General features: G+C 57.9%; 1 protein-coding gene across 7 annotated transcripts in view; it reads right to left on the reverse strand.

Moving 5' to 3' along the window:
- Window positions 1-15,403, reverse strand: part of TMCO4 (transmembrane and coiled-coil domains 4) — a 100,863-nt gene that overhangs the window by 54,737 nt on the left and 30,723 nt on the right. For all 7 annotated transcript variants that reach the window (XM_062190543.1, XM_062190544.1, XM_062190545.1 and 4 more), the window contains exon 6: window positions 1,959-2,091. In XM_062190543.1, coding sequence (XP_062046527.1) covers window positions 1,959-2,091 — 133 coding nt within the window. The remainder of the gene's footprint in view (window positions 1-1,958; window positions 2,092-15,403) is intronic.

Below are 15,403 nucleotides of genomic sequence, written 5' to 3' on the forward strand. Positions count from 1 at the left end.
TCGCTCATAAGCCTGGGAAGGCAGCACAAGATGGCCCAGATGCTTGGGCCCCTGCCACTCATGTGGGAGACCTGGATGGAGTTCCAGGCTCCTTGATTTTGGCCTGGCCCAGCCCCGGCCCATTGCAGCCATTTGGGGAGCGAAGCAGCAGAGGGAACATCTCTCTCTCTCTCTCTCTCTCTCTCTCTCTCTCTCTCTGTAACTCTGCCTTTCAAATAAATAAATGAGTGAATCTTTAAAAATTGATTTAATCCTCCCAATAACCAGGGATGTGGATATGACCATCACCCCCTCGCTAGACATGAAGGAAGTGAGGCCCATGGTGGTGAAGTCACCACACACGTGCAGGATTCGTAGGTGGCCCCAGGGTACGTGGTGGTGGGGCCCAGGAGCAGAGGGGCGCATAGCACACCCCAGGCTCGGGCTTCAGAGCGATTCGCTCACCTCCCGGAAACACAAAACCTCCGAGTTACAAGAAATCTACATAAAATTCAAACCCCCAATATTATAGCTTAAAAAGAGCTGGTGCTGATGCCCAGAGAGGGGAGGCCATGTGCCCAAGGCCCACAGAGAGCTGGGCACACAGCCCACCTGAGCCGGGTCTGCTGGTTGGATGGCTGCTCCGATTCCTCTCCGGGTCTCAGATCCTTCCAGACCACAGACGGACACCACGAGGTCTCCGAAATAATAAACACACGTGGGAAGCCTGTGCACGGCGGTAACAACGCAAGCGCAGCAGCTCGGCTGCCCCCGGCACGTGGGCACAGCTGTGCCCTTCGTCCCAGCCCACGTGAAGCCCGGCACAAGTGGGAGCTCGTGGGGCCCGCGAGAGCCCTAGGAGGAGGCTGCTGCGGCTGCCCCCGTTCCTTAGGTGAGGGGAGTCAAGCCCCTCCCCCGGTCAGCGCCAGGGCTGGGCTGTGCTGCACCTCCCGCTGGCCGCCTGCCTGTCCCCCTCTGGCACTTCTGGCGTTCTAGAACACTCAGCGGAGCACCGCGCTTCTTTCTGACACTGAGATTTCCACACGGCAACTACGAGGCTCCGCAGCTTCAAGGCCTGTGGGACCCCGCGCGTGTCCAGCGCACGGGAAGAAGCTGGACAGCCCCCAAGACAATGCTCACGGCGTGGAGCCAGGGTTTCTTGCTGACACAGCTCTGGGAGGCTGAGCCAATGTTTTCAGATGATTTCAACACCACGTTCTCTCCTTTCTCAAGGAAACACCCCTTCCCTTTGCCCCACAGACTCTGGCCGGAGAGCGGCTCTGGCTCTGAAGTCGGCTTCGGGATTGAACTTCCCACGGGGCCGATCCGGTGTAGTGGGGCTGTTTAAACGGTCACCATGGCTAAACGAAACCTAGAGGCTGGGAGACGTGCCTGGGGCCCGGTTCCTGCAATCAGCCTGTGCCTGGGGCTGATTTATTGCCCTGGGATTAGCTCCTGTGGAGTGACTTCCTCTACACACTGCCCAGCGCCCACAGAGAGTGAGGCTGCTGCCCGGCTGGGGGCAGAGGGTAGAGCGGGGCAGGGGAGCCTCCCTGTGCACCAGCCCCAGGCCAAGCACTTGCTGACGCTTCTGCATCCCCTTCTCCAGCCACTCTGGGAGGGCGTGATCCGTAGTCCTGCTTTCCAGATAGTGCCGCCTGCCCAAGGTCACACAGCGCATGGGCGCCAGAAATGGGATTTGAACCCAGGTCACTCGGGACTGTGGACAAGGGTCGGAAGAGCCCGAGGTCAAGCAGGGCCATAGGACATTCAAGCCACAGATCTGGGGCCCTGGCAGGTGAGGACTGAGGCCCAGAGAGGGCAGGTGACTTGCCAAGGCCGCACAGCAAGTCAGGATGCAGCAGGGACCCCTCGTCCAGTGCTCCTTCCACCCCACATCCTCATCTCTCGGCGGGAGGAGCAGAGTCCTGTCACCAGCGGAAGCCCTGGCCCCTGGCCGGGGTCTGGGGCTCTCTTACTCAGACTCCTCCTCTCCGGTTTCCTTCAGGCTCTCCAGGAACGTCTCTTCAAGGAGCTCCAGCTCCTGCAAGGGCACCTGGAGCAGGGAGCTCAGGTGACGTACGAGGACTCTGGCCCGGGCATCATAGCACCCTAAAAAGAGAGAAAACACGGCGGAGCGTCAGGTCAGGCTCTGGGCTCAGCGACTTTCATAGCAGTGGCACCGGCCAACCCCACATCCTGGAATCGCCCACCGTGGCTGGGCCCGCGGGCGGCAGTCTGGGGGCCGGGGGAATGTGACACAGCCACAAACACGCCACTCGGCAACACGAGGACGGTGCGTCCCACCAGCCACGTGACAAAGATCAGTTGTTTTAAATTCCAAAGCAATGAGGGAGATGATAATAATGGGGGCGCATAGGGTTCTCTGGCGGGCGTGTGCAGTGTGCACTGGGGTCAACTTTCTGGAGGGTCACTGACAACACAAGGAAGTGTCACAAACTTAAAAAAACACACACACAAAATCTGCATCCTGGGCGAGGCACCTGCAGCACAAGGTTCAGATGCCTGCGTGCCCACGTCAGAGTACCTGGCTTTGATTCCCGGCTCCGGTTCCTGATTCTCGCTTCCTGCCAATGCGTGGTGATGGCTGAAGAACTTGGGTCCCTGCACCCACACGGGAGTCCTGAATTGCCTTCAGAGCTCTTGGCTTTGGCTGGGCCAAACCCAGGCACTCAGGGAGTGGACCAATGGATGGAAGCCGTCTCTGACTCTCTGTCTCTACCTCTCTGCCCCAAGTTACGGAAAAAGCTTGTACTGCCTTTGCCTCAGGAATTTAACTTTGAGAATTCCAATCTTTTTTTTTTAAAAAAATATTTATTTATTTTTTTGAAAGTCAGAGTTAGACAGAGGAAAAGAGAGAGAGAGAATCTTCCATCTGCTGGTTCATTCCTCAAATGGCTGCAATGGCCAGGACTGGGCCAAGCTGAAGCCAGGAGCCAGGAACTCTGCCTGGTCTCCCCCAAAGGTGGCAGGGGCCCAAGTAGCTGGGCCATCCTCTGCTGCTTTCCCAGGTGCATCAGCAGGAGCTGGGTGGGACGTGGAGCAGCCGGGGCCTGAATCAGAGCTCTGATAGAGGATGCCGGCATTGCTGGTGGCAAGCTTCGCTCACTGTGCCACACATCGGCCCACACAGGATTTTGTCTCCTTTTCAAAATTATCCATAATGAACGGGTTACTTTTATAATTGGAAAAATTAATTGATGCCAAGTTAACCAAAAGCATCTGTCTCCACTCTAATGATAAAGCCCAGCAGTTTCTAAAGTCAATACGCGTTAGGGGTGGGGATTCAGAGCGACAGAATGAAGCACCCCGGGGCAGGCGCTGTGGCCCAGCAGGTGAAGCTGCCTTCTGTGATGCCGGCATCCCGTATGGGCACCAATTCGAATCCGCTTCCAACCCAGCTCCCTACTAATGCACTGAAAAGGCAGCAGAAATGGCCCAGGTTCTTGGGCCCCTGGCACCCACGTGGGAGGCCTGGATGGAGTTCTAGACTCCCGGCTTCAGCCTGGCCCAGCCCTGGCCATTGAGGCCATCTGAGGGCTGAACCAGCAGATGGGAGATCTCTCTCTCTTCCTCTCTAACTCTGCTATTCAAATAAATAAATAAATCTTGAAGGAAAGAACAGACCCCACCCCATGGAGTGAATTCTGTCTTTGGGTAGCAGGGCGATGAACATGACCCCATGCAAAGTGTCCCTCTTCCACCAAGACTCTGACTTCATTTCCAGCCCAAGCTGCAAAACTCCACCCCATGTGCCCGGCAGGGGCCCCCACGTGGCATAAAGGACCCTCCAGGTCTCTTCTTGGGTGACCTCAGAACATGACACCACCGGCCACCCAACACCCACGCCAGGAACCTCCATGATCCCCCCTCCCTTGCTGCTCAGATGCGATGCTCTGACTCTGTGAGCTTCTTTCTAACAACAGCCCTGCCTCTTCCATTTCACTTCTTCCCATCTCTACAGCTCCCACCAGGGTCAGGCCCTCAGTTGCCAAGCAAATATTCACAGGTTCCTTCTGCTCCTGAACCGTCCACACCTCCTGGCTGCGTGGAACGTGGGGATCATCTCATCTAAGCCTGGCTTCCCTTGGTCCCCAGCAGGCCGGGCTGGGCTGGACCTGCATGCCTTCAAGATTGCTGGGCCTCCTGGTGGCTAGGACTGTTCAGCCCCAGTTTAATGCCCTCTCTGGCTCACTTGACTCCTCAGATCCCGAGATGACAAGAATCAATCATTTTCTTCATGCAAAATTAGCAGCACTAGTGTCCTACTGTGGCTTCAACATTAACTGACCAAGTGACTTACGACAAACGTGTTATCTTATGGTTCGGGAGGCCAGAGTCTAAAATCTAGGGCTTGAAAGGCTGTGTTCCTTCTGGAGTGCTGGGAGACAATCTGTTTTTTTTTTTTTTTTTTCTTCCTTCTTTTCTTTCTGCATGCCTTGGCTTAAGGCTTTTCTTCCAGTCATGTCAACCTCTATCACCAGGGTCCCCTGTTCTACTCTCAGACCCTCCCGTCTCCTTATGTCTTTAAAATTAATTAATTTACTTGCAAGGCAGAGTGACAGAAAAAGTAGGAGAGAAAGGAGGGGGGCGAGAATCTTCCATCCACTGGTTCACTCTCCAAATGGCCATAACAGACTGAAGCCAGGAGCCGGGAACTCCATCTGGGTCTCCCACATGGGTGCAGGGACCCAAGCACTTGGGCCATCTTCCACTGCCTTCCCAGGTGCATTAGCAGGGAGCTGGATCAGAAGCAAAGCAGCCGGGACTTGGACTAGGGGCTGAAATAAGCCTTCCTCCTTCCCAAGAAGCTGCTCTCCAGTGTTCAGTTTAGGCAGTGGGAGCCGACTGATACAGTCCCCATCTCAAGATGCGTGGCACAGCGACACCCGCAAAGTCCCATCTGCCACGGAGGGCAGCATTCACAGGGCCCAGGGACTCAGACGTGGACATCTGTGTGGCCCGGGGACCTTGGGTCTGCTCCCACGATGTGGCTCAACCATCACCTCCACCCGGAACCTCTCTGATCACATCTTCCCTTGGGGTCTGCGGTTCCCTACTGGCCTCTCCTGGCCCCTTGCCCTCTGTATCACGCCCGATCTCAACTTCCTCATCTGTCCATCCACACCCAGCACTTCCCCACCCACCCACGGTGCGGCTTGCCACAACAGCTCAAAACGTGTCGATTCAGTGAGCAAACAAATCCTGCCGATTCTGAGGGCAGAGTCTCTGCCACCCAAGCCCCATGCCAGCCTTCTAAACTGGACCTCTGGGACACAGAGAGACAGGCCCAGGCCTTGGCCTTCCGCTGGGCTGCACTAACCACCCGTGTGGGGCGGGGCCTGGGAGACTCGAGCCATCTTAAGGGTCCATTCCCAGATGCAGCTGCCTGCCGGCCTTGGTTGGGTCTCCCGAGTCCTCAGATGTGGGACCCTCCCTTCCATGACCTCAGGGCAATGTCACAGGGCCCCCGAAATGTTCAAGCCGGAAGTCTCAGCTTCTGCAAAGGCCATGGGCTTAGTGCAGGGCCTGTGGTGCGAGGGTTGGCTTCTGCCAGCTGCTCCTGACCGACTTCCTGGAGGAGAGCCTGCGTACGTGCTGGGGAACAGACCAGCGTGTGGTGTGTCTCGAAGTCACTAGGTTAATTAAAGCACCTGCAGACAAAGGCGCAGAGCCTGCTGCGGCCAGGTGATAACGGGGCCGTGCAATCGAAGGCTGGGCGCGGTGATTAATGGGTGGCAATCACGATCCATGGCTAGCGCATGCCCATCGGTCAAGGCTGTGGTGATAGCTGCCAGGTGCACGGGTGATTAACATTCCCGAGGTGACCTCAGGCACGGGCTTGGTATCCCGGCCTTGGGGAAGGGTCATTCCAAGGACCTCATCTTGCCGCCGAGACTTGTTAAGGAGGCGGGGTGGGGCACGAGTCCTGGGCTCCCCAGGACAGGGTTCTCTGGTCCCAGTTCTTGTGCCAATTTGCAGGTGGCCAACTTACCTGGTGAAGGCCTGTCTGTCCTGGCTCAGTAAAAGGTGCCCCATCCACCTTGGAGCTTAGGCCGAAAGCCCGGGCCTTGTTCCTGGCTCTTCTCTCCCTCTCCTGACGCCCAGCCCACCAGCTGGCATGGCAAGTGGTGCCTCCAAGGTAAATCCTGGTCTGACCCCTGTGACCGCCTCGCTCCACACCCTCCTGCCCCCCACTGGCTTCTCAGCTGTCCTTCTCTACCGTGAACACCATTGGCCGCACAGCAACCAGAGGGTTCTGTAACGTCACCAGTCGTGTTCCCACGCTGGCTTAGAACTCTCCAATGGCTCCCTAGTGCTCTTAGCATCAAACTCACATTTCTTCCAAGGGTCTGCAAGACTGGGCTTGCACGGCCCCTTTGGGTGGCCCTCCTCCACCGCACCTTCTCCCCGCCCCTGTACCATGCATCAGCATCTTCCCTGTCCAAAGTCAAGCTCATGCCTGCCTCTGGGCCTTGGCGCTGGCCACTCCTGCAACCTGGGAAGCTCTGCCCCCGGAATTCTGCCTGGCTGGCCTTCCCCATCAGGCCGAGTCTTAGCTTACAGCTCGCCTGCCTGGAGAAGCCAGTGGCTCTGCATTTAGAGCTGCCCACCCCCCAGTCCCCTGTCCTCAGGACCTGAATTCTACCGTTGTATCTCTGTGCCACATCTGGCTCTCCCCGCCAGATCATCGGGGGTCTCTGCCTTGTTCCCTGATGTCTCCCCGCGCCTGGGACACTGGCCGGCAGTCAGCAGGTGCACAGTGCCGACGTGCTGCCTCGGGAACTCACTGACTGCAGCACTGCCCTGCCTGCCAGGGTTCCCTGCTGTGCCCACTGCCCCTGCTGCTGCTTCTACCAAGACACTCTTTCTCCACCATCCTCCATGTCACGGTCCCTCTAGGCGTAAAGGAAGAACTGGTTCAGGCCTCTCCCCCCTTCTGAGTGGGGACGCCTCTTACAGTGGTGAGTTATCCTTAAATGTCAGAGTCCGGGTAACGTCTGAACTCTCTCCTAGATTTGCCCATCGCGCAGTTCCTTCCTCGAATGTCACCTCCTAGAAGCCCTCCCTGACTTCACTCCACTGCTTTCTAGTCCCTTATCAGGAATCACATACCACCACCGAAAACCGCACAATGATTGTCTGTCTGCTCTCTAAAATACAAGCTCCAAACTCTGCATCCCAGGGCCGAGCGCCAGCACCCCGGGAGGAGCTCCCACTCCTGACAGCTAACCCTCCCCATGGCCTGAGGCGTGGGTGTTCTGCCGCCCCACTTTGCAAACGAGGGAAGAACAGGCACACAGAGGCTAAGACACGTCCTCAAAGCCACGCAGCGGAGAGAGGGGGAAGCTTGGATTATAATCCAGATAATCTGATGCCAGGGATTCTGCTCTCTGCGCTGGCTCCTTTACAGGCAAATCCTCTACTCCTGAGCGAGTTTGGGGAACCCGGGACAATCTCACGTGGCCAGATCAGAACTCTTAACTTCAGCGCACACAGGGCTTCTACACAAGCTCAGGGACAGCCCTTGGCCGTGGGCCAGAGGGCCACCTAAAAATGACCTGTGCCCTGGGTGTGCAGTTCTTTGGAAATTCCTGTTGGGGCGAGGGTGGGAGAGGGCAGCCAGGGAGCTGGGCTCTGCCCTCAGGAGGCAGGGGTGTGCCAGTTACCTAGAACTGCAGGAAGGCCCGAGGGTTCACCCCAGACACACACACACGCTACAGGAGCCCTTGGAGCCCAGCTGGCCCCCTGGTTTAGGGGGCACGCCCGGAGTCAGCCTGTGCATTCACACGGAGCTGGGGCCTGAATCCACAACTCTGGGCTCTGTCCCCATCAACATCTCTCAGTACAGACACGACTGCATTTTCTATCTCCTAATCCAGCAACGTCTCGTGCGCTGGAGGATGAGCTGCACCCCTGGAGCTGGGGACTGAGTGCCAGCTGCCAACAGCGACTCCCTCAACTCTTCCAAGTGGGCCTCGGTGGGGCAGGACAGCCTCCTGTCGCAAGGCATTGAACCGGCCTCTGCTCTCAGTAACAATCCCACCTCTGTGGGCCTGCCGTCGACCTTGTACCTGCCAGGAGAGCCCCAGATGGAGCCCAGGCCCTTGGGGATGACATCATGACCCATCCCTTCCCACTGGCGGCTGCCCTCTAGACCGAAGGAAAGGAACCAGGGGCAGAAACGTCAGCCTTTGCCACACAGGCTATCTGCTAGCTGACACTGTCTATGAGCTGAAAGGCTTTGGGCAAGTCTTAGCCTGAGCCTCAGTTTCTTCATCTGTAAAATGGGAACAGAGCCTTTTAAATCTGATGAGATGCAATATGCTGAGATGTAGTATGTTCAGCACTGGGGACATGAAGTGATCAACAAGGGCAGTAGATGCTACTCTTCTTAAGGTAAATGCCGTATTTCCTGCATCCCCTCTGCTAAGTCACGCTAAGATGCCATTCTTGGGGCCGGTGCTGTGGTGTAGTGGGTAATGGGACGCCAGCATCCACATGGGCGCTGGTTCGAGTCTCAGCTGTTCCACTTTCGATCCAGCTTCCTGCTAATGCACCTGGGGAAGCAGCAGAAGATGGCCCAAGTGCTTGGGCCCCTGCACCCACATGGAAGACTGGGAAGAAGCTCCTGGCTCCTACCTGGCCCAGCTCCAGCTATTGTAGTCATTTGGGGAGTGAGCCAGTAGATGTAAGCTCTCTCTCTCTCCTTTGTAACTCAGTCTTTCAAATAAATAAAGAAAAATATTATTTAAAAAAATGCCACTTGGGATGCCTGCATCCGCTGTCAGAGTGCCTGGTTACTTCACTTCTGGTCCAGCTCCTGCTGATCCACCCTGGGGAGGCAGCAGGTGACGGATTTTACTGGGGTCCCTGCCACCCATGACCCAGATTGAGCTCCTGGCTCCTGGTTTAAGCCTGGCCCAGTTCTGGCTGTTGTAGGACTTGAGGAGTGACCCAGCAGGTGGAAGATCCCCCTTTCTTTCTTTCCCTCCCTCTCTGCCTTCCAAATAAACAAGTAAAAGAGATTATAGAAAGAGAATTATGCACAGAGCTGAGTGTACACAGCAGGTGCTCATTTCCCGTCTGCTGAGTGGATGAGCCGGGCTGCCTAGATACTGATAAGCACAGGAACCCCAAGGAGGCTGGCAGAGAAGCCAGCAACCAGGTGACATCTAGCATCTCCCCAGGGCCAAGACAAACAGCCCCAGGGTGGCTGACTGGTGGGGAGGCGGAAAAGGCTGCCGTGGCTCCCATGTGCCTGTGTCCCCGTGGCCCAGAGTTGGCCTTCCCTTTAGGACCCCAAGTGCAGAAATCACTGTTCAGTTCAAGTTGCCCAGGCGCCAACCCAGAGTTCATGGCGGGCTGCACTTTGTCTTAAATGGATTCTGAAGCTTTGCAGTGGAGCCCTGGGCTGGGGGCTGGGGGCTGGGGTCCGGGGGCTGGGCTGGAAGCCCGAACTTCTCCCTGGAGGTGGTGTGAGCAGCACCTGATCACCAGTCTTAGTAGCTGATCTGAGGGTTCTATGCGGGTGCTTCAAAAAGTTCATGGAAAACAGAATTAACAGGTGAGTGCCCTCCTCAAAAAAAAGCACGCATAGCTTTCAGGACACACATTTTCCAGGGACCTTCTGAAGTGGGCTCCGCCCCTCTGCACTAATTCCCACTCTACCTGAGGGCCCCCGCACTGCAGCTGGCAGGACCCTGTGTCACCAAAGGCAAAGGAACCGGAGCCCCCACCCCAGATGGCCGGATGTTTGGTTTGTCGCCTGGAAGGCATCTAGTGAGGTCTGGGGACACCGAGAGATGCAGAGATGCGTGACCAGCACCTGGCGGGCAGGAGTGGGGTGGGGGCTGAAGGCTGAGAATGTGCTGCCTGGAGGGATGCGTGGGCCCAGCTCAGTGCAGTGGCCTTCCTGCGGGCGCTCAGCCACCGATAAACAGATACGTGCAGAGACTCCAGCCCGCTGGCCACCCACAGGTCTGAGACTCCCTTGCTGCCTCCAAGCTGACCCAGGCGGTGGGGGGCAGAGAGAGAGAGCGTGCCAACCCCACTGGGAGAGAGCCAGCCAGGAGGAAGGCGGTCAGATGCACAGACCCCTGCTGGGGGGCCAGCTGTCCTCTGGGGGAGGCCCCTCCCCCTCGCCAGCAAAAGCTCAATGCCCACTATGGGGCTGCAGACACTGGGAGTCAACCAGCAGATAGGGCCTTGCCCCTGTGCGGCTGGGGGGAGAGGCAAGGACCACTGGCTCATCGGAGACACCAACCCGCTCCCCCAAGATCCTGGGCGTGTTCTTAGGCTCAAAGACAGCTCAAAAATCCACCTTCTTTAAACGGCGCGTGTGGCCCCTGCCCGGCACTTGTATCAGAGACCGCAGCCCAGGGCAGTGACGCAACAGCAGGAGCATCCCAGAGACAAGGCGAGAAGCCGGGTGTCCCGATTTCTAGGCTTTGCCCTCTCACCCCGACCATGCTCAGTGTGTGGCCCCTGCAGCCTGCTCCTCACCCTGCGGGGTCCCGAGCAGTCCACCTGCGTCGTCCCACTTCCACACCTCCACCGACAAGGTACGGGCGAGGACACCGAGGCCCAGAGACACCACTCGGTCCCTTGCCACGGGTGATTTTGAATTCTAACCCCCAGGACCCATTCTCTGGGGTCCTTAGTTATTCGTTGGTGTGGTTGTGGAATCAGACAGGACAACTGTTAGCAAGCCACTGCCCCTCTGCACCTCAGTTTGCTCATCTCTATGACCTCTGGGGACCTTTGGACGCCGGCACCTGCTCCCACGGGGCGCCCAGTGCGCTGTGCAAGCTGCTCTTAGCTGCCAGCACCTGGAGGGGCCGGCAGATACACCAGGGCACCTCCCAAGCTGCTGTCAGGGACTGGAGCGACTTAGGGAGGAGGCGGGGCTTTGCTCCTGGGACGTATGGGGCCTGGGTCCAGGATCAAAATCCTCGGTTGCTGGAGTCCCTTACAATAAATGGCAGGGCACTGGCAATGACCTCTGCACAGTCCCCTGTACACTGTCAATCATCTCTGATGACTTGCGACAGCCCTACAATGTCAATGCTATGGAAACAGCTGTTACATCGCAGTCCTCAGGGACCAGTGACACGGAAAAATCTACCTATGTTCAGTACAGACGCAACGCTTTCCTGAATAGATCCTATTTGCAATTGGTTGAGCCCACAAGAGGGCTACCATAGCCCTATGGGGATGTCGCTGTCCTTGTGGGTAAAATCAGTTAATGGTTTCAAAGTATCCAGCTCTGCAACTTAGGCAAATCGCCTCCCCGAGCCTCAGTTTACCCACCTGTAAAGCAGGGACGCCTACATTGAAGGAGAGCAGTGGGGATGAAATCCAGCAATGACTGACGGGAGCAGGCAAGGTCACTAGTCTCTCACAGGTGATTAACAAGGCGCAGGAGCGCTGTAGAATTTAAGAGGCAATGCTGCCGCAGATGCCCAGTGCCGACAGGATGTCCCCAGGAGAGCACGAAGCACAGGCAGTGACCCCGCTCAGGCCAAGCTGCCGCCTGCAGGGCTGCCACCCCCTATCTGGGCACCGGTTAGAGTCTCGGCTGCTCTGCTTCCCATCCAGCTCCCTGGGAAAGCAGTGAACGGTGGCCTAAGTGCGTGGGCCCCTCCTACGTGGGAGGCCCACATGGAGCTCCGGGCTCCTGGCTTCAGCCTGGACCAGCTCTGGCTGTTGTGGCCATTTGGGAAGTGACCACTGCATAGAAGATCCATATTCAATCTCAATCTCAATCTCTCTCTCTCTATTTCTCTCTCCCTGCCCCCCCACCCCTTAGAATGAATAAACAAGTCTTCAAAAGAAAATAAAGGCCAGCCACACGGTCACTCACAGCAGAGAGAGGTGTGCTGCCAAGGGCCCACGGGTGCCCGCACAGCCTCTGGTTAGCAGGGTGAGTGCAGAGAAGGGGGGCAGGCTCGGGGCGAGGGCGGCGCCCCCTACTCAGTGAAGGGCACTGGGGGAGGTGCTGCACAGGGGACCAGAGGCTTCAGACCCCCAGTCCACCTCCGCCACTGCCTGGGCCGGCCCGGTCTTGGTCCCTGCTCCTGCCTAAAGGGGAGGCTCATCCAAGTTGATCTCCAGTCGCGAGCCCCAGGCCTGCAGAACAGGCCTGTCATCCCCCAAAAGCTCTCCAGAGCAACCCGGGCCTCTGCTCCCTGGGCAAACCCAAGCTCTCCAAGAAAGTCCCCGGGAGTCAGGTGTTCTTCCCCCCCTTCCGGTTAGAAAGTGTCACTGTCCTCCTGCCTGACGTGGAGACGACTCCTGGGGTTGCACAGCCCCTGACCACGTGAGCCGTGAGGGCACACAGGCAGGAAGCATCCCCAAACTGGGAGTCCAGGGACACCTCCCAGGAGGCAGCAGGCGATGGCTCAAGTGGTTTGGTCCCTGTCCCCATGTGTGAGTCCACAACGGAGTTCCAGGCTCCAGGCTTCTGCCTGGCTCAGTCCTGGCTGTTGCAGGCATTTGGGAACTGAAGCAGAGGATGCCTGCCTCTCTCTCTCTCTCTCTCTCTCTCTCTCTCTCTCTCTCTCTCTCTCTCATTCTGTGTGTGTGTGGGGGGCAGGGGGCCTCTGTGTGTGTGTTTCTGTTTCTCTCTCTCCTGTCCTCTGTCTTTCAAATAAATAACAGGGCCCGTGATGTGGTGCGGCCAGTTAAGCCACCGCCTGTGACACTGGCATCCATACGAGCGCCAGTTCGAGTCCCAGCTGCTCTACTTCTGATCCAGCTCCCTGATAATGCGCCTGGGAAAGCAGAGATGGCCTAAGTGCTTGGGCACCTGCCACTCACATGGGAGACCCAGATGGAGTTCCAGGCTCCTGGTTTTAGCCTGCTTAGCCCTAGCTGTTGTGGCCATTTGGGGAGTGAACCAGAGGATGCAAGATCTCTCTCTGTGTGTCTCTTCCTCTCTCTAATTCTGCCTTTCAAATAACTAAATCTTTAAAAATAAATAAAATAATTAACAAAAAGAGATGGGTGCTGTAAGGGGTGATCAGACAATGAGGGGCTAACGTAGCTGTCGTGGGCAGGCATTGGTTAGAGGGGAGGGGAGATGGGTTTGGCCCCCTCATGCTCTCTCCCTCACTCCCTCTCCTTCTTGCTCTGCCGCCTTCCAGTGTGAGACGACACAGCACTTGCCAGATGCCAGTCCCTCGATCTCGGACTCGCCAGCGTCTAGAACTGTCTGAACCGAATCAGCGCGCTTCCCGAGTGACCCAGCCCCAGGTGCTCGGTTACGGCGGCTCGACACGGGCTACGGCCAGCGCCGACCGTGTGCTCTGGGGCTGCGCTCACGGTGGCAGCACTGCCCAGACTATAGCACACAGAATCGCTCGCATTCTTGCTCATGCACAGATCCTGGGGCAGGGCGTTTGGGCAAGGCCTGGGGATCTGCATTTCCAACAAAGCCCCAGGGCTGCTGAAGCTGCTGGCCGCCAGTCACCCTGGGGGCGGCAAGGGCTTAGAGACCACCCCCCACGGCCCCCCTTTATTTTTTTTTTTTAACAAAGAAAGAAAATGTATTATCTTCTTAAGGAGAAGTCCCAGGGTAGGGTAAGCTTGTGCTTGGCACCCCTTGCAGAGGGGGACTGCGCTAAACCAACAAGCCTGCACGTCACTAACCGCTGTGGACTGCAGGAAGCCCCGGCTCCCTACTCCCCCAGGGTCTCTGGCCACCGCCTTGCATAAGACGGTCATGAGACACAAATTCCAGGATTCCTGAGACAGGACCCTGACACCTGGCGACCACAGTCCCAGAGCTAGATGTCACCTCTGAGTTCCTCTCCTCTGTCCCCCATCTGTCGACCGCTCTGTTGTCCGTTCCAGAATGTTCCTCACTCCTCTCCCCACTGCCCTCACCAAGCCTGCGATTCTCACACCTGTCCAGGTGAAACCTGCCCCGCCGGACTACAAAGTGCCTCCGTGGGCCCAAGGCCCTCCCTGGCCTCCTGCCCGGCTCTTTGCTTCCTCCGCCCCTGCCCTTCCTCCTCCTCCCAGTCACAAGTCGGCCGAAGTTGCCCTGTGCACGGTGTGAGGCCTGCTGCGGACCTCACCTCCGGTTCAGTGTTCCCGCTCCCTCCCGGGCCATCCAGACAAACCTCAGAGATCTCTGTGCCAAAGCCTCTCCCCAGCTCCGGCCTCTACAAAGCCACATATGGAGGATGGGGGCACCCAGGAGAGCGGAGGGGCTGGGCAGGCGCTCCAGAGGCTCCATGGGAGACGCCCCTCCCTCAAAGACACACCTGTGTCCCCAAAGCTGCGGATGTGACTTTAGTCGTTAAAGGGTCATTGCAGACGTCGTCAAGCTAAGGATCGAGGTGAGACTGCCCTGGGAAGCGTGTCCTGACAGCAAAGGGACAAGAAGACACCAAGGGAGGAGGAGAGTGGGGGCGGGGAGAAGCAGCCACAGGCCTAGAGCGGGCAGAGGCTGAAGGGGCACAGAGCATCTCCCCACCCCCCCTTTACCTCCCAGTCCCCACCCTAGAGCCTTCAGAGGGAGCTGGCCCTGAGGCACCTTGGTTTCCGATTTGTGGCCCCACTGTTTCTGCTGTTGTTTGTAACCCGTGCGGCCACTGGAAACTGACAGTCACTTATAAAGCAACCTCAGGGAGGCTGCCTAACCTCTCTGTGCCCACTGGGGTGCTAAGATCGACATTAATTCCTAGACTGTTTACCAAGTCGGCTATGTGTCAGGTGCCAGGGGTCAGGCTCTGGAAGCAAACACAGTCAGACCCAGAGTCCACTGCTTGGCAGAGACATCGGCTGCTGACCCAAGACTCGGGCAGCAGGTGCACAGCTGTCATCGCGGTTGGCACGGGCAGCAGGCTGGGAAGGCTTCCCAGGAGGGCCAGGGAAAGGGAGCAGGTGAGTGGGAGTGGCCAGGACAGGCCATGTGCACAGACGCCACGGTGCAGAGGGCAGAGTGCACTCCAGGACGCCGCAAGGGCCGGGGGCTGGAGCCACAGTGAGGGGCACGGCCGTATCGAGAGACGAGCCCGGGAGGGGAAGGGGGCCTCGAAAGCCATGTCAGAGGCACTGGTCCTTCTCTTGAGCAGTGTGGGAGCCACTGGCGGGTAGTGGGCAGGGCGGCAGCATGGTCAGATGGCCCCCAGAAAGATCGTTCATGTGGCCAGGTGGACAGCAAAGCGCTGGCCTGAGTGGCGGCAGGAAGATCCAGGAGTGGGTGACGGTGGCTGGGACAGGGTGGCGTGCGGAGGTGGAGAAGGGGCGGAGAAGAGCCCCGCGGCAGGTGCCGCCAGGGCCACTGGGAGGAGGAAGCCCCACGTGGTGCTTGGCACGGATGAAGCGCTCCCCAGTTCCCTAGCAACACCACGCTCCCTCTCCATCCTTGGCCAAAAGGCTGTTGGGGACT

The sequence above is a fragment of the Lepus europaeus genome, chromosome 5 (genome assembly GCF_033115175.1).
Source record: "Lepus europaeus isolate LE1 chromosome 5, mLepTim1.pri, whole genome shotgun sequence".
NCBI classification, from domain to species: Eukaryota; Metazoa; Chordata; class Mammalia; order Lagomorpha; family Leporidae; genus Lepus; species Lepus europaeus.